Below are 27,845 nucleotides of genomic sequence, written 5' to 3'. Positions count from 1 at the left end.
GGGTAAACGGCTGTCCCGGGGAAGGGCAGACGCCCGATGGTCGCTGAACCCGGGCGGTTCCCGCCGCCGGTTCCCCGGGAAACCCCAGCGGTTCCGCGCACCGAGTCACGTGACGCGCTGCCCCGTCCGACCCCACGTGGTCCTCGGGCCAGCCAATTAGATTCCTTGGTCCCGTGCCGTCAAAGGAAAGTCCGTCGGGAAACAGGAGCCCGGCTTTAAGGTCCTGCCAAAAGTTAGTCGATCGAGTGAGACGAGAGAAGTTTTGTCTGTCTTTTTCCTTTTTGCTGCCGGGCCAGCCGAGCGTTTATAATAATTAATTATTATAAATGATCTGTGGCAAAGTTGTTTCGCGGGTTGAATATTTACCATTAATCAGCCTGGACGGGTTCACTGACTATCGTGATCCGGGGTTGGGGAAGCGTTTCGCGGTGGACCGGGTGAGAGGGACCGGGGTCCGGGCCGCCCGCCTCTGCTCCTTGTGCCCGGCCCTCGGCTCACGTTGATGGGGAGGAGAGATGCTGAAGGCGCCGAGCTGGAAGTCGAAGCCGCAGGCGGCGGCGGTGTCGGGCCGCGGCCCGCTGCGGGAGCGGCTGGGCGACCTGTGGCAGGAGAAGCACTGGGTCCTGTTCAAGCCGCGGTTCACGGTGCCGGTGGCCGCCTGCCTCTGGGTGGCCGAGATCTGCGTCAACCTCTGGGTCATTCACAGGGTGCCCTGTAAGTAAAGGTTGTGGACTGCCGGCCCACCGATCTTACCCGATCCCGGAGGGGGGAAGAGGCGTCCGTCCCCGCTTGGTATTAGACGTGGTCCCTGAAAGAATGTGTCGTGTTGAGCAGCACCAGCCTCTCCAGGGAACTGGATGATGTGGCTCGGTTCTTCACCTCCGGTAGCAAGCAACCATCGGGGGGGGGGGAAGAGAGTACACTGCAGCAGGGACAACTGTGCAGGTTTTAAACTGAAAATGAGTAATATTAGCTAGAAAAAGAATAGGTTCGAGTGGAGCCGGCATGGAGTAGTTGGGCCGAATGGCTTGTTGCCGCATTCTATATAAAAAGTCGAACGGCTACTGAATGGGTGTAGGTACTCTCATCGATGTGGCTGGACGCCTTTTTATACTATGTTCAATTAAAGTACGTCCAGCAAGTTCTTAAGAGACTTGTGGGCAAAGCGCTATTAATTGGTCAACGTGTTCTAAAGATTTTTTAAAGGCGCCTGAACTAGGTGATTGATCTAAAATATTGGTATCTTCATAACCAGTTATTTTCTTCATGATCTGATCCAATGACAGACTATTATAAATGTACACATTTGCCATTAAGTACAGAAAACATGCTTTTGTAATATTTTGGAACTTTTAGGTCGATTTGCACTGCTTTGCTGCAGTGTAAATGCAGTTTTGCTCTTAGCCTTACTATTTATTGGCCAGTGAATTTGCCACAAAGTTTAAGTCTGCTAATTAAATGCTTAAATATCATCTGAGCAGTGTGTTAGTCTTTGGAACAAAAATAGAAAATGTTGGGGAAGATTTCAGCTGGTCAGGCAGCATCTGTGGAGAAATGATTAACATTTCAGTTAAAGAACCTTCACTGCACCTGAGAAAGAGCAAGCAAGTTGACAAAGTGCAGGAGGGCAATGGGTGGAACAGTAGGAATGTCTGTAATGGGGGGGAATGATGTTGCCATTGAATGGATAGTTAAGCTCCTTTGTCTGTGTAATGTCATAGTGTCATTGAACAGCACAGAAACAGGCCCATCAGCAACCTTTTTGCCCATCTACACTAATCCCACGTGCCTGCAGTAGGTCCATATATTTCTATGCCTTGCCTATTAAAGTGTATGTCTAAATGTCTCTTTATAAAAAGTAGTGATTGTATATAACTCCTCCACCTCTGGCAGAGAATTCCAGATATCAACAAAAACTTTCCCTCATTAAAACTCATTCCTCCTGCCTTAAACCTCTACCCTCTTGTTTTTGATACCCATACAGGAAAAAGATTCTGACTATCTATCCCATCTGTGCCTCTTGCATAATTTTGTATACCTCTATCATGTTACTCTGCCTCACTTGCTCCAGGGAATATCCAATCTTTCCCCATAACTAAAGCCCTCCAGTCCAGGCACATTTTGCTGAATCTCCTCTGCACTCTATCCAGTGCTGCCTACAATGTGGCAATCAGAACTGCACAAAATACTCCAAATGTGGTCTAACCAGTGTTTTGTAAATTGCAATATGATGTCTCAACATTTATATTCTGTACTCTAACTTCTGAAAGCAAGTATGCAAGTGCCTTCTTCACCACCCTATCTACTTGTGTTGCCACTTTCAGGGAACTATTGACTTGAACACAAAAATCCCTCTGTTCATCAACATTCCTTTGCATCCTTCTGTTTATTGTATATGTTCTACCCCTATTTGACTTCCCAAAATGCATCACCTTGCACTTTGTTAGGATTAAATTCCATCTGTTAATGCTCTGCCTTACTTTCCATCTGATCTATATCCTGCTGTAGCCTTGGATGCCTTTCCTCACAATCCACATACTTAATAATCATACCTCCAACATTCAAGTTGTTGATGTACATCACAAACAGTAAGGACCCCAGTACTAATTCCCATGGTGGCAACCTCTGATCAGTCTTCCAATTAGAAAAGCATTCCTGTTGTAAGACAAGTTCGTGAGGTCTCAAAGGACAAGGACTCTGGACACAGTCTTTGGAGTTAAAGTGATTTATTTATAAAAGACAGACACAGGACAGGATAACGGGCAATACACACATACACACAAAGGTGATTGCAAACTTGGGGGGAGGAATCGCAACGACGGTGAGATGCGCACACACGCACAAAACAAACTGGGTACAAACAAATCAAGGAAGAAACAATATGACACCTGCCACCCTCCTTGACTCAGTGCAAGCATCGGCTTTATGCTAGAGGGATATTCTAACTAACTACTCTTAAGCAGTGCACAGCCTACTTCAGCATCCCTCAGAGACAACAAAGAGACAGAACCAAGCATGTGGCACTCTTTATACTGCTGGAAGGCTGTGGTCCAGCCCAGGTAGTTCAAACAGGCCAATCACCTGAGTGTGCCCGGTACAAAGGTGTTTAAAGCGACCAATAATTAGGTGTGCACTAATGGGTGGGGGTGGAGCCAAACCTTGATTGACAGTGGTGTGTCTTCTGACCAGGTAGGTGCAGTGCTGTCATCCGACCAGATGGGGTCAGTGTTTTCACGTGACAGTCACGACCCTCCACAATACAATTCCCCTACCACTACCCTTTGCCTCCTATTACCAAGCCAATTTTGGATCCAATTAGCCAGCTTGCCTTGGATCCCATTTACATTAACTTTCTGGACCAGCCTACCATGTGTTGCTAAGTCTGGATGATGTTGTATAGTCTGACCTGGGATATGCTGAGCAGGCCAGAATATACATAGGAAGAGAAAAAAGGGGGGTGGGCGAGGGGACTAGCAAGCACAATAAGCCAGTCCTGATGCAGTTGGAGAGAAATAGCAAGTTATCTGAAGTTGACAACTCAATATTGAGTCCTGAAGGATGCATTGTGCTTAGAGGAAAAAGGAGGTGTTGTTTCTCAAGCTTATGTTGGACTTCATTGTAACAGTGCAGAAGACCAGAGAGGGCAGAGTGGGATGGTAAATTTCAGTGGCAGGCAACCAGAAGCTCAGGGTCACTCCTGCAGACTTAGCACAAGTGTTTTGCACAATGATCACCCAATCTGCGTTTGGTTTCTCTGATATACAGGAGACCTCATTATGAACACCACCAAATGCAGTGCACTAGATTGGAGAAGTGCAAGTGAATCACTGCTTTAATCTTGTAAACATCATTAACACAAAGTGCTTATTGTGCACCCTACATGGGCTAAATTCTGTTTCAGCAAAAGACAATCTAAATTAGTTACATTCAAATTTAGCTTACTGCATTTGAGTGATTTGTATCAAAGTTCATCATACCATACAGAAATTTTCCTTATTAATTCCTTAAGATAGAGGTGGCTTAGCAATGAATCCCTTAGTTTCAGGTTTCACTGGAGGCCATGTTTGCAAAGCCTTGGAATGCCAGGAACAGTCTTCTACATAACCTCATCCTTACAGCCAGTGCCAGTCTGCCAAGGGATAGGCAAGGCTGTGGATGTTTGGGCCCTTTCTGACACTAATGGCTGGCGTTGGAGTGAAGAGCTGTCCTTCTCCAAATCCTCCTCTTCCAATTTTAACACAAGGAGTCCTCACAAAAGCAATTTTGTGAAGCCTTGTATGGTCTATTATCAACTCCTGCCTTGTCTTATTTATCAAGTTTTAAAGAGTATGGGCCTCTCTTGTCAAAATTAAAAACAGAATTGCAACCTTTGAATTTGAAATAAGCTCTTGCAGACCTGTACTAGGAGGCACGGTCAGTTTTAAAGTCAGCAGGGATAAATTGTTAATCAGAACAACAAACTGCAGATGATAGAAATCCAAAATAAAAACACAAAAATGTTGGAAGCATTCATCAGGTCAAACAACATCAGTAGGGAGAAAAACAAGAGTTGACTTTTGGATCAAGGAGTCTCTGTTCTCTCCCCCTCCCCCTCCCCCTCCCCCTCCCCCTCCCATCCACCAATCTTACAGAGCAAGCACAGGCAAGAAAGGAGGGTGGGTGCAAGTTGCAGTGAATTACATGAAGATCAATGCTTCTTTTATGTCAGTAGTAGCTCATTATAACCTCTGTCCCCATTATAGAACTTGAGCAAAGAAACATGGCTGACAACCACTGGAATAGTGAGGTAGGTTTTACATTTGGGTGAAACATTATACTGAGGCTCCATCTGCTTTCTCAACGAATTTGAAAGATCCCATTTCAATATTTAATAGACATGTGGAGGGGTCTCCTTGATATTCTATCCTAGTCATATGATGCAACTAAGAGATAATTTGTTCATGTTGTTTTGGGCACTTGTTCTGTGCAAATTGGCCACCAGTTTTTTCTCACATTAGATGTGGGGTTTCACTTCAAGCACTTTAATGATTATGCTGTGCTTTGGGATTTCCTGAAAGGATCCTGAAAAGACCAATGTGAGTGGAAGTCGATCTTTCTGACATGCAATTGCACAATATATTGCAATGTAATGCAGTGGATAAATTATTCTATGATTATGCTTTTTAACTTTGTGACTGATTTTTAGCAGTACTCTTGTCAGCGTTAGGTGTGCTACTGAAATGCTCAATGTTAGGAGATTGGGGAAGAAAAGTTATCTACCCAGTGAATTGAAAGTACACCAACCCATATTGATTTCTTCTAGGAAAGAAGTATAAACAAAATGATAGAAATAATTCAAGACATTGTAAAAGGAAAAGTTGTGTATATTTTCAGACACAGAAATCGACTGGAGAGCCTACATGGATGAAGTGGAAGGTGTGATTAATGGAACATATGATTACACTCAGTTGAAAGGAGACACAGGACCGTTAGTGTAAGTAGAGGGAGCAGAATTCCTACTTTACAGCTACTTAATTGTCTGATCAAACATCTCAGGTGGTCTGAGCGCACTAATTTTGAAAATGCGTATTGAATTTCATGTCAGTTATGTATATTAAACTTTCTTAAATGCATTAGTGTAAATAAATTGTTTCTTCAGATTTGCAAAATAACACCACTCATGCCACCATAGATTTTTTTTTTGTCCTACATCTTCTATCCTGTGTGAGTTTAATATCCCTCCATGGGCCTATATTCCAAAGCAAATGTGTTTTGAATTGCCTCAGTGACTAGGCATCTTTACAATCTCTCTATCTGCTACTTGTCACCTGTACACTGTTGTGCAGGAGATCAAAGGTCCACTCGGACAGACTCATGAACTTAGGCCAGTATTACAGCACTCATTATCTGTGGCACATTTTTTGAATATGTCAGGCAATAATGCAGGTCTTAACAAGAAGGCATATGTACAATAAGGGAGAACTTTTTGCAACTCCTGTGGGATAGCATTTGGAAAAAAACAGTTTTGAAAATAGCCTTTCCTTTTGCAATAGATACTGGGAATTTTTTCAACTGGTGTTATGGAAATCACATTCCTGATTCTGAATATTTTTCATATAATGACATTGCCTTTTGTTAGTTACTGTCAAGACTGACAAGGTACCTGCAGTGAGTAGGTAATAGTAGGCTTTTATTTCAGAGTTCCTCAGGATGAAGGCTAACAGCTGGCATAGAGTAATTTACAACTTTAAATAGCTAAAGATGAATTTTAAAGTTTCAATTGAGTTTTAATACTGGTAAAATCCGTTAAGGTTGAAATATTATCAATCTCCAACCCAACTCCAATGCACTCAACCCAGGATATGGTATCAGGGGATTAGATCCACATGCTCCTACAACCTGCTCCACTCTTTCCTACCCAAATAAAAATCAAGCCCATTGACCAAGCTAACTTCCAAGCTTACAACTCATCAAGAAGAAAAGACACATACTGTAGCAGTTAAACTCCAGGCAGGTTTCCCATCGAAACTTACCCCAACTTACTCTGTATTCTGTTATTGTTTTTGCCCTGTACTACATCAGTGCACTGTGTAATGAATTGATCTGTACGAAGGGTACGCAAGGCAAGTTTTTCACTGTACCTCAGTACAAGTGACAATAATAAACCAATACCAATACCAACTTTTATAACCCACCAATGTTAATATTCCAGGTTCTAGTGTTTGCATTTAGGAATCCTAAGTTAAAATGCAATATTCTTACGCAAAATAAATTTCTTTGGTGGTGTAAACTTTTGTTAGGGTGGAGGTCCATTGGCATTTCTATTGATTTCCATGAGAGTACTTTAAGTCCTAGCATACTCCTCACAATTGTCAAGGTAAATTTGTGAAACATTTGCTCATCCTAGCCCAACAGTAGTGAGCCTTGCTAAGTTTTGATTCCCCAAGCATATATAATCCAGCATTGAACATACCGAGGGCAGTTCTTTGTATGTAATATGAAGCAGTCAGTATCGAAATGAATTCAGAATCAGATTTATTATCACTGACTTGGATGACATGAAATTTGTTGTTTTGCAGTAGCAGTACAATGCAAAGACATAAAATTACTATAAATTACAAAAATAAATAAATAGTGCAAAAAATATAGGAATAATTAGGTAGTGTTTATAGACTGTTCAGAAATCTGATTGCAGAGGGGAAGAAGCTCTTTCTGAATAATTAAGTGTGGGTCTTCAGGCTCCTGTACCACCACCACCTCCTCCTCAGCTGTCATTAAGGATCTAATTACTTGAACTTAACAAGTGTAGTTTGTATCAAAGGTGATAGTAATCAGGAGAAGGAAGTGCTGTTTCTCAGCTGGTCAGGAGTGATCAGACCATTTCCATGCCGCACTTCAGTCCATGTTAACATCAGCTAACTCTGACAGGAATGCAGTATTTTTATAAGATTGTTAGAACTAGAACTGAATGGATTGTGTGGGTTACATGGTAGAACTGAAGATGCAAATTCATATCACATGTGGGTACTTCAGTATAGGGCAGCAGATAGAATTGTATAATTGCTGGAATTAACACAACGGCAACTGCTCTGCCCAGGACCGCAAGAAGCTGTAGAGAGTTGTGGACACAGCCCAGCACATCACGGACACCAGCCTCCCCTCCTTGGACTCTGTCTTTACCTCTCGTTGTATTGGTGAAGCAGCCAGCATAATCAAAGACCCCACCCACCCGAGACATTCTCTCTTCTCTCCTCTTCCATCAGGTAGAAGATACAGGTGCCTGAGAGCACGTACCACCAGACTTAAGGGCAGTTTCAACCCCACTGTGATAAGACTATTATACAATGAGATGGACTATGACCTCACGATCTACCTTGTTGTGACCTTGCACCTTATTGCACTACACTTTCTCTGTAGCTGTGACACTTTACTCTGTACTGTTACTGTTTTTAACCTGTACTACATCAATGCACTTTGTACTAACTCAATGTAACTGCACTGTGTAATGAATTGACCTGTATGATTGGTTTGTAAGACAAGTTTTTCACTGTACCTCGGTACAAGTGACGATAATAAACCAATACCAATACAAATTTACACTAATGCTCAATGCTGTTCCTTCTCTGCACAGTTATCCCGCAGGGTTTGTTTATATCTTCATGGTGCTGTACTACATCACAGATCATGGAGTGAATATTCACCTCGCACAGTATATGTTTGCCATTTTTTACCTCATCACACTGCTGCTGGTCTTTAGGATTTATAATCATACAAAAAAGGTAAGCAGATCTCAGACATTCATTGTTTGAACTGAGCCATATTTCAAATAAAAATATTTAAAAATCAAAATTAATGTTCCATGCCCATGTTACAAAATTGGTCACTTGAATTCGTACAGTATTGTAAATAACTGGCTGTAAAGAATATATTTGCTTATCAGGATTATGTAGGATGTAATGAAAGACAGTGGCATAGCTAGTCATGTTCCCTACACTGAATTGGAGGATAATCTCTTTGCCACTTCCTAATTCCTGTTCTGTTAGAATATTCTCATTTTCTAGTGTTGCCCAGATACAAGCCCTCCCTGGGTTATGAACACCCAACTTATGGACATCTGGTACATATACAGAACATAGAAAATACAGAATCAGAATTGGGTTTATTATCACTGTCGTGCAATTTGTTGTTTTGTGGCGTTAGTACAGTGCAAAGACATAAAATTGCTATAAATTACAAAGTAAATAGTGCAAACAAAGAAAGGAATAACAAGGTAATGTTCATGGACCATGCAGAAATCTGATGGCAGAGAGCAGAAGCTGTTCCTAAATCACTGTGTGTGGGTCTTCAGGCTGCTGTACCTCCTCCCTGATGGTAGTAACAAGAAAAGGGCATGTCCCAGATGGTGAGGGTCCTTAATGATAGAGGCTGCCTTCTTGAGGCACCACCTCTTTGAAGATGTCCTTGATGGTGGGGAGAGTTGTGCCCATGATGGAGCTGGCTAAGTCTACAACCCTCTGCAGCCTCCTGCAATCCTGTACATTGGAGCCTCCTTACCAGGCTGTGATGCAACCGGTCAGAATGCTCTCCAGTGTTCATCTATAGAAATTTTCAAAAGTCTTTGGTGACGTACCAAATCTCCTCAAAAAAACTAATGAAGTAGAGCCACTGGCATGCCTTCTTCATGATTGTATCAATGTGTTGGACCCAGAATAGATCCTCCAAGATGTTGACACCCAGGAACTTGAAGCTACTCATCCTTTCCACTGCTGACCCCTCAATGACAACTGGTGTGTGTTCTCCCGACTTCCCCTTCCTGAAACCCACAATCCATTCCTTGGTCTTGCTGACGTTGAATGTAAGGTGGTTGTTGCGACACCACTCAACCCGCCAATCTGTGTCACTCCTGTACGCCGCCTTCTCGCCATCTGAGATTCTACCAACAACAGTAGTGGAACAGGTACAGGCCCAGTGGCCCACGGTATCTGTGCTGACCATGCCAATTTTATCTAATCCCATCTGCCTGCACGTGGTCTATATCCCTCCATTCCCTGCCTATTCATGTGCCTCTTAATGCCTCTTAATAGTAAGATTTCTATCACATCTGCTGCCACCACTTCTGGCAGTGCTTTCCAGGCACCTGCCTGGAATGTGCTCCCAGAAGTGGTGGGAGCAGATGTGATAGAAATGTTACTATTGTGTAAACAAAAATGTTACTATTTGTTTAAACTTATCTGTGTAAACAAAAAGTACGATTTGTATATCTCCTCTAAATCCCCCTCTCAAAGCTATGCCCTCTAGTATATGCCATTTCCACCCTGGGAAAAAGATTCTGACTGTCTACCCTTCTTTGCCTCTCATAATTTTATATACTTTTATCAGGTTGTCCCTTAGCCACTGACACTCCAGAGAATACCAAGTTTGTCCAACCTCTCCCTATAGCTAATGGTCTGAAATCCAGGCAACATCCTGGTGAACTTAGTCAAAGACTCCACATCCTTCCTGTAATGCATCAATCAGAACTGAACACATTGTGGCTTAACCAAAGTTTTATACAGCTGCAACATGACTTCCCAACCTTTATACTCAACACCCTGACCAATGAAGGCAAGTATGGCATATGCCTTTCTTAACCATCCTATCTACTTGTGTTGCCACTTTCCGGGAGCAATGGACTTGCTCCCCAAGATCCCTCTACATCAATGCTTCTAACGGTCCTCCTATTTTCTCTATAATTTCCTCTTACGTTTGACCTCCCAAGGTGCAACACCTCACACTCCTCTGGATTAAACTCCATCTGCCAATTCTCTGCAGGCATTTTCAAATGGTCTATATCCTACTGAATCCTCCAACAACCTTCCTTACTATCCACAACTCAACCAATTTTTGTGTTTTCTGAAAACTTACTAATCAGCGTACCTACATTTCCGTCCATGTATATATATCACAATCAACAGAGGTTCCAGCACTGATTTTTGCGGAACAGCACTGATCACAGACCTCCAGTCATAATAACACCCTTCCACCACTACTCTTTCTTTGGCCAGGCCAATTTTGAATCCTATCTGCTAAGTCTCCATGGATCCCATGTGCCTTAATCTTCTGGATCAGGCTATCATGAGGGACCTTGTCAAATGCTTTACTAAAATCCATATATATGACATCCATTGCCCAACCCTCATTGATCACCTTCTTCACTTTCTCAATAAACTCAATCAGGTTTGTAATACATGACCTCCCCTGCACAAAGCTATGCTGCCTATCCCTAATAAGTCTATGCTTTTCCAGATGTAAGTAGATCTTGTCCTTAAGAATCATCTCCAACAATTTCCCTACCACTGATATAAGGCTCATCAGCCTATAATTCCCTGGTTTGTCCCTGTTGTCCTCCTTAAACAGAGGAACAACATTGGCTATCCTCCAGTCTCTGGGACCTCGCCTGTGGTTAAAGAGGATACTAAAAGGTCCTAGCAATGTCCTCTATTGCCTCTCTCAATAACCTGGGATAGATCCCTGCAGGCCTTGGGGACTTAATGTTCTTCAAGAACCCCCAACACCACCACTCTTGTCCTGTAAATATTATTAAATTCAAATGAGAACTGGTCATGGGGGAAATAACCCTGTTTACATGTAACCTCCCCGCAGTAATCTGACACCATTAAGAGCACGGGCTGCCAGTTTCACCACAGGAGGCTGTTGGAAATTGACAAGTAATTGCTTCAATTGATACTTGTACAACAATACTCTGTTAAACAATGTAATTTGAAGCCCATTGAAACCAGCCAATGAGGGTGGACCTTCTGATTCTGTATCATTGTAACTGTATCATGTTAATTGGGCTTCATCAGCATCATTCATACAATACTGTAGAGGTATGGTTACTATATTAAGTGATTTTTGTTTTTTCTGTATTTTCCAACTTATGGACAAATTCAACTTAGAGATGTCAGTAAAAACAGAACCCGTTCCAACCCAGGGCAGCCTGTAAAGGAGGCTTTAATGTCTTAGCTAAGAAGGCATCATTCTCAAGCTCTTTTTCAGTGTCAAGTTATCACAGTAAATGTCACAAGAGTAGCCAGGGACCTGTCATTTAGTTATTCTTTTCTTTGTTTATTTCAAATTGAGTGAACTTCATATTGCCTGCCTCTGATGTTGAGAACTCCATGTGCTTGTCATCTTAAAATTGATTCTCTCATTCAGTAGTGAATAGCCTTTTGAAGTCTCATATTTAATCACTGGCCTTTTACCTGGATTCTTAACTATTTTTAAATTATTTTCTCTACTCATTTTCTTGACCATTTAACTGTAGTTATGTATGAATTCTTGCTGATGTGGCCACTATACATCTCTGAAGTACCACTGCAGTATTGTAGTGGTTATGTTACTGGACTAGCAGCAAGAAGCAAACACTTGATTCATAGACTGGAGTTTGAATCCCAGAATTTAACTTCAAATTATTAAATCTGGAATGGAAAACAAAATCCAGCCCCAGTAACAGTAACCATGAAACCACCAAGCCTAACTGTTTTGCTCATGCCCTTTGAGGTACAAAATGCGCCTTGACCCACCCTTTAAACTGCCTTCTCAGATTAGATAATAAGGATAGATAATGAATGCAGACATTGCCAGTGACATCCATATCCTGTGAATGAATCACTGAAGCCATGACTACCCAGCTGTAGAAGACATTATGTGAACCTGGTCTGTCACACTCATGCAGATATTTAATGCTTGGTGGGGGCTAGTTTAGCCTGCAATTATCTGAGCTATCACAGCACACTTTGTGTTCCTATCACTTATGCACTCACCCCTTGAGCTATTGACTTGAGGGAAGTTGGACAACACAAAGAAGGCTGAAGAATGAGATATTCTTGGCGTCATGTTGCACATTTCACAGGTGGCTGAACAGTGACATTGACAAAATGTGGAATTAGGTCACTTGATGTTTTCTTACTGAATAGTGAATGCTGTTATGATAACCACTTCTACAATTTTTTTCAAGTATGTAAGCAAGGATCATAATTCCATTTTATTTACTCTGAATGCTTAGTAATACAATTCCATATAGTGTTTGCTTTGTAGTTGACAACATTTGTTCCTTACATCCTCATATTTTCTAGGTTCCACCATTTGTGTTTTTCTTCATGTGCTGTGCTTCCTATCGGATCCATTCTATCTTTATTCTTCGACTCTTTAATGACCCTATTGCCATGATGATCCTCTACGTGGCTGTGAACCTCTTTCTGAACAATCACTGGTCACTAGGCTGTTGCTTCTTCAGGCAAGTATTATAAAAAGCAAACTTTTAATTTGGGTTTTTCCTTTTGTGGAAATAGGAAAATGTACAGACTTGAGAAGATGATTAATCAAGCCTTTCTTATCCAGATAGAATGTAATCTACACCTCTGCCTCACCCCATAAGGTTGAGAAATCTCCTGGGGGAAATAAAGAAGAGTGCTCTGGAATTTCTTGGGAGCATGGAGTCACTTGTGCTTGCTGTTTCCCTACCCTGTTCAACACCTGCTTTGTGCAGATCCTCCAGAAGCAACTTCATCCATGGAGCCAACTTCAATGTGGTTGATGAGGCATTGCGCATCAGAGTTTTCTGACTATAAATAAGCTTGACCAAAAATGATTTTTATAGCTGGTTAAACCAATGCTACAGGGTCAGAGAGTTTCAGTGTTTGTGAATGTCAGAGGCATTCACAATATGCATTTGAAACATTTTAAATAGTAAAAACAAATTGCAACACTCGAATATTTGAAAACACATAAAGCAGTTACATGTATTAACTCAATTAATTAAAAAAATTGTAAATTACCTGAAATTTGACCCTGTCTAGCAGCCAATCTTTTCCATTGAAATAAATGAAATAACTGAACCTTTACTAGATTTCACCAATGGCAGACTTTCCAAAGTAACTGCCAGGGAATTGAAGGAAGTTGGTGCTCCATCATTGGACTCCATGAGGGCCTCAGTAATGCAGCACAGTTGGGAAATCAGCAGTAAGCTTTAGTCAAGGAGTTGGGGATTTCTACATTTTCTCGATGCTTGCACAGGTCTCCCTTGCTTCCTGTCACAGATAAATGTTGGAAGTTCCATATGAAACTTTCAATGACCATATCTGGTCATTGAAAAATCTTGCATCCAATAAGATATCTATTAGTCACGTACATCGAAACACACAGTGAAATGCACCTTCTGCACAGAGTGTTCTGGGGTCTTGGAAATTTCAAAGACAAGCAATATCCAGTAAATTATTGTTACTGATTAATTCTTGTTAATCTGATGTTGGGCATCTTCTGTAAACCAGCTTGTCCGATATCTGCAATGAACCCACCTCATGGTACCCGCTGTACAAAGAGAAGATAATTTCCTGCAATGACTGTTTCTGCATTTAATTTAAATAATTTTGATAACCCCTTGATTATCAAATGGCTTCTTGTAATACTGCAGCATTCGTTTTGGAACACTAAATGAAACAAACGCAGATTCTGGAAATCTGAAATAAAAACATAAAATGAACAATCCTGATGAAAGGACAACAATTTGAAATGTTAAATTTGTGGTGTTACAGGTGCTGCCTGACCTGCTGCACATTCCCTGAGTAGATTGTGATTAATTCTGCAGGAGTTTTCAATCTTCAACCTTTTTTTTTACTATGATTAGAGCATGCTGTAACTAGGATATTACACCACAACCTTGGTGTCTTTAAGTTTAGGTTTAAATATAGGATTAGGAGGGCTGTTCTTTGCAAGAATTTTTTGATGAAGTGCAACTTTTCTTTCTGGAACTAAAAGTACATCGTTCCTCTTTTTTTCGGGTGGAGTGTGGTGGTGTTTCAGCTCCTGAGTAATCAGTCTTGTTGTTTGCACGATGCAGTTGTCCAGAACAAAGAAACAGTTGGAATTTGATAAATCTTGAAAGTAATTGAATGATTTTGTACAGCAATCATTAGAAACCTTTAGAAAATAAGTATAAAGAAGGCACTGATGCAGCATTGAGAATGCTACTGAGATATAGGGTGATATATTGACAAAATTACAGCAACCATGATGTGTGCTGACCTAAGTATCAATTTAAAACTTACACAATGATTTAATGTTTTATTTCTGTCGAAATGAAATAAATATTTCTGTGACTTAGATATGATTAAAGTGTGCATTTGTAAGATTTGTGTAAATTGTATCAATAAAATTAGCTAAGTTTCACTTTGATCTCATGGTGAAGCTGAGAACCTACTTTTTTTTGAGTCAATATTCTGTAGAACCAAGAATAAAAATTTCATTCTGTTTGTTCCCTGGGCAGTTTAGCTGTTTCCATAAAGATGAACATTTTGCTCTTCGCTCCAGGATTGTTATTCCTTCTCATCTTTGAGTTTGGATTGGTGCGGACCATCCCAAAGCTGGGCATCTGTGCTGCGTTGCAGGTGCGTATGCCATCAATATCTCTCTCAATTGGAATAACAGTGTAATGTAAAACTACAATTTTTGAGTTTAAAATGTAAAATATAAGTACCTGCATTTTATTGATTGCAAGATAAATAATTCCAAGGAAAGGTTTTCAATCTGGAATCTAGAGCAAAAACCAAACTGCTGGAGGATCTCAGCGGGTCAAGCAGCGTTCACATGGTGGGGGGGGGGGCGGGGGGGGGAATGTTATAAATAACTCAAGCACACTGACTGTTAACAAGGAAATCCTTCTTTTATTATCTTGCTAGCAAGGGAGCAATTAAGGGAAAGCACCATATTCTCAACTAAAAACTGATGCAATCCCCTTTCTTACAACTCCTTGTATAGTTTTTCTTGTTCAGTAACTTTCCATGTGCTTGGTCAGAGGTCAGATTCAGACAGGCAAAGACAATGACAAAAAAACAGACTTCAACCCTAACCGCACAAGGCTCAATTCATTCAAGCGGTTATAGGTTCTTGATAGATTTGGTGGTGCTGTACCAAGGATATGCAGCTAATCATTAAACCTTTAGCAACCATGTTGTTCATATTGTTTCACAGGGGGATAGCTCTGTTCTTCTTCTGTAATGTCCATTTCATGAGCACATCTCTTTGCCTTTTGTGATTTTGAAGATTTGTCTCACTTAAATGGTTTAGTTGAAGTAACATTCTTAATTTGCTTTCTCGTGCAGTTTTCTGTTTTGCTTATCTCACCTTTGAGCTGTAAAATCCAATTTTCTCTGGTCTCTTCCTATTCTCTGTTGATGTTATGAACAATAACTATCACTGAATTGTCTCCAGATTTATATTTCCTATAAGTGTTGTTCATTAAGAAGTGGAAACAGTTCACAAAGTCTGCTCTGATGAGAGCTTTGAACAACACTTCCCTTGATTCCAATAAACTGGTTATTCTTGCATTATATTTGGTTCCTAATTAATGTAAGCTTTCTATTTTCACCTTATCCTTTTATCGTTTTTGAGCAACTCTATATCATTGTGTTCTGATTGAATACCTAGAATTCACTTTATTGTATTCACATAATACTCATTTCTGCATCATTTTCTCCACAAAATCCTACAGAACATTTCATCATTGCTAACTGTAAATACAAACCTTGCAGGGAATCCTTTTAAAGGCTGGTAAAAGAGCTCATAATTAATTTTTAATTTGTCACATTCATATCAAAACTTGTTTAAATTCAACTAGTATTTCAATCTGCTTTATTCAAGGTTAGTTCAGATCTGCTCTCAAATTTTAAAAAATGTATTTCTTCTTCCCCCCGCAACATCATCTTTCCACAATTTTTTTTCAACTTTTTCCCTTGACTTCGAACTCTGGAATACATTGTCAGCTTGTTGTCTGGTTATAAAGGTAGCTTTGAAGATCAGTTGACTATTATAGAATCCATCTGGATTTTATTTCCATTGAAGTCATGGCATGCCAGTTTTATGCTAGGGCAACTGGTTGAAAATTCACTTCTCACAATTGTGCTTCAACTGTGTTGTTCTTGAGTTGCAAGTGGTTAACACATTAGAATTGTATAAGAAGACTTCCTGGAAATAGATTACTTATCATCTCCACACACTGTTTAATTAGTTAAATTAGCTGCCTTTTATTTGATATTGTTGCCAGCATTCTGCTGTGCAGGATTGCTCTGAGTAATTGCTTTTTCTTATCACATCTGTTGTTTGATTTGTGTGAATATTTTATTATATTTTGTAGGAGATTAATGAGGTTTTGGTGGATATTAGTATTTTTTTAAGATCAAACAACATTAATCTACTAGCTAAATAACTGATGTATTTTTATATTTTAAACATAATTAATCCCTCTATATCTTAAGAAGATAATTTAATAACCCAAGGTTATTCAAGTTCACATTGCTGTCAGCAAAATATGTGTCGTCAGTGCATGCAGTAACCTGACAATATAAAGAAGACAAACTGCAATTCTGAATGGTCGAAATCTGAATTCCTGGATTCGTGAACTGCCATTAGAAGTGTGAGGAAGCATTCAACTTTATCCTTTTGAACCTCTACTAGATTTCGTAAAGATTAGTGATTTACCACTACTGAAAAATGTAAAATGAGGAATATAAGATTGTAAAAGAATAGGAAAGCTAGTACTCTGACACGTCCCCTTGAGTTTCAGTCTGGGATCTTCTGTCAATAGAATGCAGGTCCAAGTAGACTGAGTGCCATGATCCCTGGTGGACCTCCAGAACTGATCTTAAACTATTCAAGTTATAGTACATATAGAGCAAAATGAATGAAATGTGGTTTGGAAAGCAAGGAAACCACTTCCCTAGATTCATTTATGGGTTTTGCAGATCTGTGTTCATTGCTGTGTCGCTATTTTCATAAGTCAGAATTGCTTGCTTTGTTGTCAGTCAGCTTTCATGTTTGAGAACCCACTGGAAGCAGGCCTTAGATATTGAGCATACAGTGGCAAGAGCTCCATTTAACAGGCATGCTTCCCCTTAACCTTATCATGTCTATTCTTACTTAATATGAAGCATCACTTGCAGTAAAATGAACATGAAGTTAAAACAAAAAGATACAAAGCAATCATTTCATTTAATGTGAGCTCATGCCCGTGTACTAATGCAATTAAAGGCATATTCTGGAAGCGTAAATACTGTTCTGCAGTACGTTTAAGGTGATTATTAGTAATGGATTTCAGATTTGAGATGGGGAAATGAATTCCACCAGTGGGTTGCACCTGCCATTATTTCACTTACTTAAAAGAGCTGCTTCATGTAAGATCTATGTCAAGATAGGCCAACCATATAATCAGATCCATTGACATTTAGTAACATTATTAATAAATGTTATCTTATTTAAAATAACTAACTAGTCTGGTAGAAGCATATACTTATTATCACAAAACACTTGATAGAAACAAGCATATCCTCTGTCATCTCTACCATGGCCTTAGCATTGTCATATCTTATTTCCTATTTTTAAAAAAATTAACTCCATTCGAATTCTTTCAGTTACCTTCTCCTCTCCACATCTGTAATCATAGTGCCCAGCAGAATATCACAATCAACAACTGACTGCCTTGCAAAAAGTAGTTAGTTAGACAGAAAAAGTTCCGTCCATCACTGCATAAGAACTTGACTCTCTGAAGGACTACATTCTGTCATGCTTCCAGAACACTCATTCTTTCCCAGCCAATCTCCCCACCCACTAGCAACACATCTTCCCAGTTTACCAAACCTGGCTGCTTCTGCTTTTCTTCCTAATGGTGCCTTGCATCCCTGCAGATCTGATTTAAGATCTGATTGCAGGTCTGAGGGGAACTAAGATGAAGGTTCTACAGTTTAGATTTTCCACCTGCACTGCTACAATAAGGCCCAATGCAAGCTTAAGGAACAGCACCCCATCTTCCATCTGGGCACGTTGCAGACTTCTGGACTTAATATTGAACTCTACAACTTCAGGTAACTTGATTTCTCTGTCAGTATCAGTTGCCCATCTGTGAGATTGGCTCAGCTTGTTTGTGATTTTTCCTCTGGGAGTGGAAGACGTGCCCAGCCTGACCAGCCAGCCTGATCTGCATTTCGCAACTCTTGCATTCATTTGTCTCTGTCATTTTGTCCAAGTTCTCACTCTCTAACTGTTCCCATTCACTTATTGACCAGGTAACCTTGTTTACACCTTATCCCTATGGTTACCCTTGTTTTACTCTATCAGAGATATCGTCCGTGCTCCCTGTAGCTTAGCAATCTTCTTTTATCTCCTTCCCAATTCTGAAGAATGATCTATGACATGAAATGTTAACTCTTCCCACAGATGTGCCCTGACTTGCTGAATATTTCCAGCATTTTCTATTTATATTTTAGATTTCCTAATTTTCTACTACAGCAGCAACTATGGCTCAGTGTGGCATTTGAATAGTTGCACTTTCACAAAGTTTAAAGTTTTCAGATTTTAAATGAAAAGTTAATGTGTTTTCATTTGATTTTTTTTTGTTGATAACATTTGCAAAAGCAATAACAGGTTGCATAACTAACTCCATTGAGTTTGTATAACATCATTTATCTCATTAATAAACCACCACTTCTGCTGGAAGCACATGCCTAATATTTTGAAACACTTGATAGAAATAAACATGTCCTTCTGTCCTCAATGTGTTCAACTGCACACACACAGATGTAGATGCCAGTTTTACAGAGGAATGATATTGCTACCATTAACATCTCAAGGTACAGACTTGCATACTTAAATTTTAAGCAAATTTGTTTTAATGTAACACAATAATATTGATGCTTAAATGGATACTATACTTTGGTTTTAGTTAGGCTTTGGAGAAGCTGGCTATTGTTCAAGTCTCCAACTCATTGATTGCAAACTGCTAAATGAACTTTTCAATCACTGTCAAGCATTGACTTGCCACCTAACTAAGCAATTGGTTGTTGCTTAAATTCCTTTATTCAGGAGAATAGGTAGACAGACAGTAATGTAGTTTATCAGCATATGAAGACTGTTCTTAACCTAAGTAGTTTCTCCTACAACTAGGAATTAAAGACCTTTATTATGTTTCTGATTTATTGCAAATTTATTCACTTCTGAATGCTGCTTAATTTCACTCAGTTTTCACAAGCGTACAAGTGGAGATTGGCCTGTCTCCTTGAAGGTTAGTTCACTCGTACAGTAACATATTTATTGGATAGATGATCAGAAACTTGCATTGCAGATTTCTGCAGCCCTGAAATTAACAGTGGACTGGAACTGTAAATGAGATGATAGCTGAAGCACAGCAGAGTGTTAAAAGATGTGATTATAGCCAACACTGCTGGTGACATAAAGTAATTTTCTATTGAATAAAGCATTAATTACATTCATGTTAGTTAGCAAATAATCATTTGTGACTTTACCTGCACATATTATGCTTTTGCTATATGAAACATTTATTACTAATGGAAGCTTAAACTCCATAGCAAATCTTAAGTGGAAAGATGTAGTTAATTGTTCACAAGCAAAAGACTATAAAGTTTTAAAGGATCATTTTCACCTACAAATATTGTCCTTCCCCATTAAGAATTTGTCTGAAAACACCTCTCAAAGATTGTTGTTAAATATCATGAATCATCGCTGTGTGGGACAGCTGACGTTTGTCTTTGTGAGTTTGAGGCTCCTGCAGAAACCCCAAACTCCTGCTGAACTTGTCACTGTCAAGTCCTCTGCATTTCAATGCTGAACCTTGGGTGGGCGATGCAGATGGGCACAGACAAATGATGACTGCCCTGCTACCTGGTTCCCGTCTTAGAAGATTGTTTTCTTTACAATAACTTCTGCATTGAGTTCTGATTCACTCTGTAATAGTGATTCAGATTGGGATGGAAATGGCAGCATACAGGTAGGTACTGTTAATGCAGGACTTGATCATTCCTGTCACCTGTAGTAGTGTTTTTCAGATTTTTTATTTGCTTTCCACATGGCATCTTGGTGACATGATGCAAAAGGTTTCACAGCTACATGGACCAGGTGATTTATTTCTGTCTGATGTGTTCATATTGGAGTAAAAAAAAAATTTGCAGATGTTGGAAATCCAAAACAAATACCGAAAATGCTGGAAGCATCGAGTGGGTCAAGCTACATCTGTGAGGGCAGAAACAGAGTTGAAGAGACCAGTCAAGCTTCCTTTATCAGAACTGGAAAAGTCAGAAAAAAAGCATGCTTTACATTGAAGAGAGGGAGAGGGCTGAAGGGAATGTTTGTGATAAGATGTAGACCAAAGTTATCAAAGCAGCAGACACTCCCTCTGTTCTCTCCATCCCTTCTCCCCCTCTACAATCTAAAACACCCTTGTTTTCTCGATTTTCCATTTCTGATGAAGAACCCTTGGCTGGAAACAGCAACTCTGTTTCCCTCTCCTTTGATGCTGCTGCTTGACCTGAAGAGTAATTCCAACATTTTCTATTGATATCGTCCTATGTCCTCTTTCTGTTAATATGAAGCGGGGGAAAGTACTTTTGGTCATCTTTCTGTTTTTGTAACTTGAATAGAAAAAAAAGTTCAGCTTCTCAGAGCAGTGTGCAACAGTGTTATGCTGCCCTTTTGTTCCATAAAGGGGACTGTTAGGTTCTGTTTGTTAACTTCATTCAACCTCTTGAAATTGAGTCACCTCCTCCACTTCATATTAAACTTAACATGGAAGTGGAAGGGTATGTACTTGCATGATCATTTTAACAAGCAGAAAAATGATCAAGTCTGCTATAAAGTTTTGGACTCCAGCAGGAGTTGGACTTGGAGGAAACATTTGTTCAGTTGTAGGAAAGAAATGTAAAATTAGTTGCCAACTCTTTCAAAGAGCTGACACAAGCATGGTGATTCCTGTGCTGTATAATTCCACGTTTTGCTGGATTCTCAACTGATGATCAAAATATTTTTCTTCCTCATGTTGTTTAGGTTGTGTTGGGTTTGCCCTTCCTAATGGAAAATCCAGTTGGATATGTAGCAAGAGCATTTGACCTTGGCCGCCAATTTCTCTTCAAGTGGACAGTGAACTGGCGTTTCCTACCTGAGAGTGTCTTCCTCAATCGTTACTTCCACCTTGCACTGTTGGTGGCACATCTGACTGTTTTGATTCTCTTTGCAATCTGCAGATGGAACAAGTATGTGTGTTTCTTTCAGTTTTGTGTACATTAAGGGCGTCATTATCTACATTGTTTCCCTTCCCCCTCATGTGTCCCTTCTCTTTCACCCCTGCTTTGTTGGGTGAGATCATGTGCTTTGGAAATTCCTTGCTCAGTCTTTGAGAGCAGGTTAGTCATTTGCTCCAAGTTGGATCTCTTTCCACAGTCACAGCATGAATGAAAAATCAACAGAAATGCAGATGCTGGAAATTAAAATAAAAACACAAAATGCTGGAAATACTTAGTAGGTCAGGCTGCATCTGTGGGAGGAGAAACAGAGTTAACCTTTCAGGTCGAAGACCCTTCATCAAAATGGGGAAGAAGAGAAAAGAAGCTTGTTAAGGTGCAGGGAGGGTAGTGAGGGTGGGTGGGGAGATGTCTATGATAGGCTGAATGAATAAGATATTCATTGTCAATCTTGAATCATTGTCAGAAGGAGTATGTGGTTTTTGTTTTTGTTCTGCTGTTCAGAGATCGTTGTGTTGTATAATATTTAAAATTCCTTCAAATCCATCGACGACTACGGAGCTCCATAGGTTCAACAGGGTTAGGGAACAAGTGTAATGGGTTGGATATTGCTACCCTCAATGTTGAATGTTTCTCTCAACTTTTTCACAGAATAAGAACAAAATATGTTCACTCTAAAACATGTTCCATAGTAGAGTTCCAAAAATCCACAAGAAAATGTCGTTCATTCCAGTTTATTCACTGCCCTTTTCTTTTAATTCTATTGAGTTGCTTCCAGATATGACACTAATTTTTGTTCCCTGATTCATGTCCTAGATCTGAGGAGGGAATTCTTTCACTTCTGAAGGCCCCAGAGGAGAGAAAAACACAGCACCAAGCTGTAACCACAAATCATATCCTTTCAAAATCAGTGTTATAATTTCTGAATATTTCTGTTGTTGAGAAACAGGCCACAAAATCAAGAGAAGCAAGGCCTGGATGGTAAGACACTGACATGGTTAATGTAAGCTAAAGTACAAATATTTTAAATTGATGTTTTTCAGATTCAGCCATGTATACCACAGAGAGACAGCAAAATCTTTAGCCTCTTGCCATGCAATTCCTACTGCTGTGTGTATATAATGATAGGTTCTGCATCTGTGGCATTATTTTCTTTTGGGCAGTTTAAAACTAACCTTCAGTGCATTTCTCCTTGGCATAATATATGTACATGATCTCCAGGAATGTGATGTTATAATCAGGTGAGTCTCTGGGAAGACCCCGCTGATTTTAATATTAGTAATGAGTCCCTGATAATTTTGAACCATCAGTTGGAATCATTTGGTGATTTTGTAGGTAACAAGGAATGAGGGAATTAGCATGGGGCAGGAAACAATAAATATTTATTGACAGCAAACCACTGTAATTCTTGAATTGTCTCTTTGGAAGTGAGTTAATTCAGCAAGTCATGTTGGCTTAGATTTTGCTAGTTGTACAATCACAAAATTAACGCTAAGCCAAAATGCAAAATGCTTATCCGAAATGTTAAGTGACATGGTCCTCCACCATAAAGTGTTTTTGATCTCCGTGCTGAAACAATCAGTTTTAAACATCTAAGTACTTAATTTTTCCTTAATTGATGAGTACAGATTATATTTGTTCTCTTCACCTCAAATTTCATTGGTATTTGTTTCAGTCGATCACTACACTACCAATTCTATGTCTGGTACTTTCATACTCTGCCATACCTTTTGTGGAGCACACATGTGAAAAAACTTGCTCATCTCCTCAAGTAAGTTCCATCATTTCACAGTATAACAGTGCACATAAAATGGTGGAGGAACTCAATGGGTCAGGCAGCATCTATGGAGGGAAATGGGCAGTCAAAATTTCAGGACTGGAAAGAGGGGAGATGGCCAGTATAAAAAGGTGCGGGGAAGGGGTGGAGCAAGAGCTGACAGGTGATAGGTGGATCCAGGTGAGAGGAGGATGATAGGCAGGTGAGGGAGGGGGAGAATGAGAATGATGTAAGGAACAGGTCAGATAAACGGATATTCACTGATGATTACACAATGTTTGATGGCATTTGCAACTCCACAGCATCACATGCTTACATTCAGGCATGGGCTGATAAGTGGCAAACAACATTTGCTACAGAAGTCCCAGATGATCTTCAACAAGTCTACCAACCTACCCTTGACATTTAATGGCATTCCTATAGTGGAACTTACTACATAAATACCACAGCTTCAAGAGTATGTCAGAGGTTGTGTATCTTGTAGTGAGTAACTCAACTTCTGATACCCCAAGGCCTTACCACCAACTACAAGGCATAAGACAAGAGTGTGATGGAATACTCTATGTCCCTACATGAGTGCAGCTCCAGCAACTTTCTGGAAAGCACCTCACTAGATTACCACCACATATAGTACCTTAAATATTCATTCCCTCCACTGGAACCCAGTGGCTGCAGCATGCACCATCTACTGTTTTCCCAAAGGTACTTGAATTGAAGGCTTGAAATCTATAATTGATTTTTTTTGTATAGAGTAGTAGAATTTGAGAAGTGAACAAATAATCAATCCATTTTTCTTTGATTATTAGAAAATTAAGGATACTTGGGAGCAAGTCCACAAAATCATTTTATTTATAGTAAATTATAAATCTGATCTTATCCAGATTTTTAATTATTGAAAATATTGGAAATAGTTTAGGCAATTGTTTGTCTATCAATAATGATTTTGTTCACTGTGATACCAAGGGAAATTATATTTGTGTGTATTTTATTATGTATTCTGCAAATTTTGGCTAAAATGTTTTTAATCAAATTTTGCATTTTTAATTGAGTTTCTTCTACTTTACCTGCCCTCAATGTAATAATTCTAGTTAATTCTATTTTCATTAAGCTTCAACAGTAAAGTGTCCAGACTACTAAGTATTTTCATGTTGCAAAAGCAGATTAAATGAATTGTGTACAGAAAAGGAATAGTTTTGCCTATTCTGATGACCCAATCCATTGAGGATCATTATTTGCTTAGAATTGGACATACACGGATGTCCTTGGTTAATGATGAGCATGTTGATTGTGAATTTCTTCTGATTGAAGAGGTTAAAAGTAGATCATTATGTGATATCATCTTTTATTCTTCTTTCAGAGTTCTTATTTTAGGACTAATTGAGATGTCTTGGAATACATATCCCTCAACTGTGTATAGCTCGATCTCACTCCATGTGTGTCACGTGATTATTCTGCTTTCTCTCTGGTACGGCCATGCTGATCCTGAGGAGGGTACACAAAGTGAAGACCAGGATCTATTGAAAAAGAGGAAATGATTTATTGGACTTAAAGATAGGGCTCCAGCAAGCAATGATAATATCATTACATTAATATAGTTAAGAGGGAAAATTAAGAAAAAAATCTGGTGGCCAGTGGCTACCACTCTGAAGTATTTTAAGGATTTGTTGTCCTGGAGCCACTATAGACACAAAAAAATTCATGTGAATTTGACACCTGCAACCTTGATTTCTGAATGTCACTTTGCACTTGCCTGCAGCCCAGTGAGGTTTTTCTCCCTCACTGTCTTCTAAAGCGTGAGGTTCACAGGGCTTTAAGTCTGAGGATGGACACAAAACATCAACATTGGACTTATCTGTGGAATAGTGCAGGTTGATAGCTTTAGGTTAATTTTTCTTCATTGTGTGATTTTTTTTTCAATTTCGGATGCTTTTATTTACACTTCCTGGCACATAAAATAGTCCTTTAGAAGGTTTGTGAACTAAAGTAAGTGGCAGTTTCAAGAATTCACTTTTTAGAAATCATTTTTCGTGAGATTTTTTTAAAGTATGTTTTTGTCTTTAAATGATTGCATTAGAATTTTTCTGATTAAATGATGGAATGGATTACAGTTTAACTGAAGTCCAGTTGTCTAGTTACACGAGGAAGTATGGCAGAACCAGAATAAAAGCAGTAACTAACTGTGTCATACCTAAATGGGATTTCTATATATTGTCCATTTGAGCTATAGGTTACTCCTATATTTGTCCTGTGGAGTTAGGAAATCTATACATGTGAGATGTAAGTGGAGAAAGCTATATAATCATTTATAGAACAAGAACTGACATTTGAGTATAGGTCAACCATGGCGATGTTTATTTTTAAAGCACACAGTGCAAGGAAAAAATTCCTAGAGACATGATGCATAATTTCCACTTAATGCCACAGATTTCTTTGTTTATGATGTATGGTCTAAAGTTTTGCTGAATAGATTTTAAAAAAGTATTTTTGAGTGTTAAATTTGTAACCAATGGGAAATAATTTATGAAAAAGTTTTGGTTGCATATGATTTCTGTTTGGCAAAATCGTCCTCTTCAAGCAGTATATACAGCTCTCAATTGAAAATAAACAAGTTAAAATGCAGTCTTCATTACAATAGGAATTTTTCACATTCTTTCCACCACACACCCCCCCTCCCCCACACCTTCCCAAACATGTGTCCTACAAATGGAAAATAGCAGCTTTATATGGCATTAAAGTTCAATTCAATGAATCTTGAAGGGCCTACCATGGTTACATGGTTGCAAGAGGACACTAGCTTTCATAATTACTGAACCAAAGCAACCTCTGCACCCCAAACGTGGAGAATAATAGTAAGGTGATCTAAAACTCCACAAACTTTAACTCCTGGGATACTGCTGCTCCACTAAAGTAGCAAAAATTTGTAGCAGAGGGAAAGGGTTGACCTTAACTCCAGACCACTCCAATGCCAAAGTGGCAGAAATGTTGATTGAGTGTCCCTGTAGTACCTCAGCAAATAGCACTTTAAATTTTTGGTCATTATCATCAGGAATCTAGTCTGGTCCAACAGGCAGGCATCCTACTTCAGAGCAAGGGTCATCTGGGAAGATTAAACAACCCAACTGTGTCAGGGCTAAGAGTCAGCCTTTGGGAGCTCTGGCCTTGGGCAGCTCGTTGTGTTATATAATTCCCTGGGTATAGAAAAAGACTTGAACCCCCTCAAGACCATCCAGGATACTTCAGCACAAGACAAGGGTCTTAGTTCATGACTATTTTTGTGTCTGTTTATCTTGGATCTGCCAAGATCAGCAGAGATTTCCAGTCTCAAGATGCTCTGTATCCTTGATGATTGCCAGTTTTAGCAGTGTGTATATATATATTTTTTAAAGAAACATAGTATCTGTCTCCACTGAAAGGTACATAGAAATTAACTTGGCTAATACCCTATGTCTCTGGGGAAACCTGGGGAGTTTTCTTTTGCTTGCTCCTTTGTAAATTAATCTCTAATTTTGGAGTCATTATGACAGTCCAGCCATTCTGAAAGGTACTAATCACAGAGGAAACGTGCACAAGTCCAGAAGACCCACAGTGCTTTCCCTATTTTAATTGATCAACGTCTGTTTCTCCAAAGCCTTGTTCTTTTGTTGGCCTAAACTTCAGACCATTTAATTTGATGGTGTTTGATAAAGTATTTTGAAACCATCCATGTACATCTGCATCAGTAGACATGGGCAATCCATCACTGCAGTGTGCTTTTTAATGACCTTCATCAGCATTTCAGTCTTAATTGCGCTGTCCTTAAAGTGTTGTCAAAATGTTTTGGAATTTTTGTATATTTTCTGAAAAGAATGTGCCTATAAATTGCTCTAACTCATTCTGCGGGCAAATATGATTTCCATGCCTTTCAAAAGAAATGGCTTTCTGCCCTGTGTAGTTGACTTGCCCTGCTGTGTGGTTGTGCAAAAGTAGAAAGGAAGAGAAGGTGTTTAGAGGTACAAAGTGCTTGATGTCTCTTGGTGGATGTGGAACTTGTTTGTGCAGCTCTACCAGTTGTCTGGATAAATGGTAAAAACCAAACCAGTCTGCAGTGTGTGAACAAAAATCAAGATGGATAGCCAGGGCAATATTTTAATTGACATAAAAGGATGTCCAGCTTCGGGAATAACTCCCTTAAGACAAAATAAAAAAAACAACTTCTGTGAGCCAAAAGTCTTGTTTATTCTGTGGCATGTGAACTCCTTCATTGTGTACCAGATTGGATAAACAAAATTATTGTCCTGTCTTTGTAGGCGAAAGGGAGGGGCGTGGGGTGGGTATGTTCTTTTATTTATTTATACTGAAATGGAATAGTTTAAACAAGAAACTTAATCATTTCTTCACTCTCCTTGGACTAAAATGAAAGCTGTCTGAATTGTATTAGATTTTGTCACAAAATGATGGCAATGTTTCTTTTGAAGCTTTGCTTTAAACTTTTCTTGAGTATTGCCAAAAAGTATGGCTATAGAGGTAACTTAAAGCTCCAATTTTCCCTG

The 27,845-nt window shown here is 39.4% G+C and overlaps 1 protein-coding gene across 1 annotated transcript; it reads left to right on the top strand.

Moving 5' to 3' along the window:
- The first annotated feature begins 235 nt into the window (after nt 1-235).
- alg3 (ALG3 alpha-1,3- mannosyltransferase) lies at nt 236-27,508 on the top strand. Its single transcript, XM_052017765.1, has 9 exons — nt 236-714; nt 5,374-5,473; nt 8,111-8,258; nt 12,597-12,757; nt 14,786-14,906; nt 21,346-21,551; nt 22,356-22,433; nt 23,167-23,310; nt 24,674-27,508. The coding sequence occupies exons 1-9, from the start codon at nt 516-518 to the stop codon at nt 24,849-24,851; spliced, it is 1,335 nt and encodes a 444-aa protein (XP_051873725.1). The 5' UTR covers nt 236-515; the 3' UTR covers nt 24,852-27,508.
- Nucleotides 27,509-27,845: the final 337 nt, after the last annotated feature.

The sequence above is a fragment of the Pristis pectinata genome, chromosome 6 (genome assembly GCF_009764475.1).
Source record: "Pristis pectinata isolate sPriPec2 chromosome 6, sPriPec2.1.pri, whole genome shotgun sequence".
Classification (NCBI taxonomy): domain Eukaryota; kingdom Metazoa; phylum Chordata; class Chondrichthyes; order Rhinopristiformes; family Pristidae; genus Pristis; species Pristis pectinata.
The sequence above is the reverse complement of the archived record's forward strand: the minus strand, read 5'-3'. Positions and strand labels throughout refer to the sequence as shown.

Bases quoted from the DNA above. Each gene is read 5' to 3' on its own strand.
- alg3 (XM_052017765.1), top strand. From the start codon at position 516: ATGCTGAAGGCGCCGAGCTGGAAGTCGAAGCCGCAGGCGGCGGCGGTG. The intron at 14,907-21,345 runs GTGCGTATGCCA...CATGTTGTTTAG, and splicing joins GCATCTGTGCTGCGTTGCAG to GTTGTGTTGGGTTTGCCCTT. The intron at 21,552-22,355 runs GTATGTGTGTTT...TTCATGTCCTAG, and splicing joins GCAATCTGCAGATGGAACAA to ATCTGAGGAGGGAATTCTTT.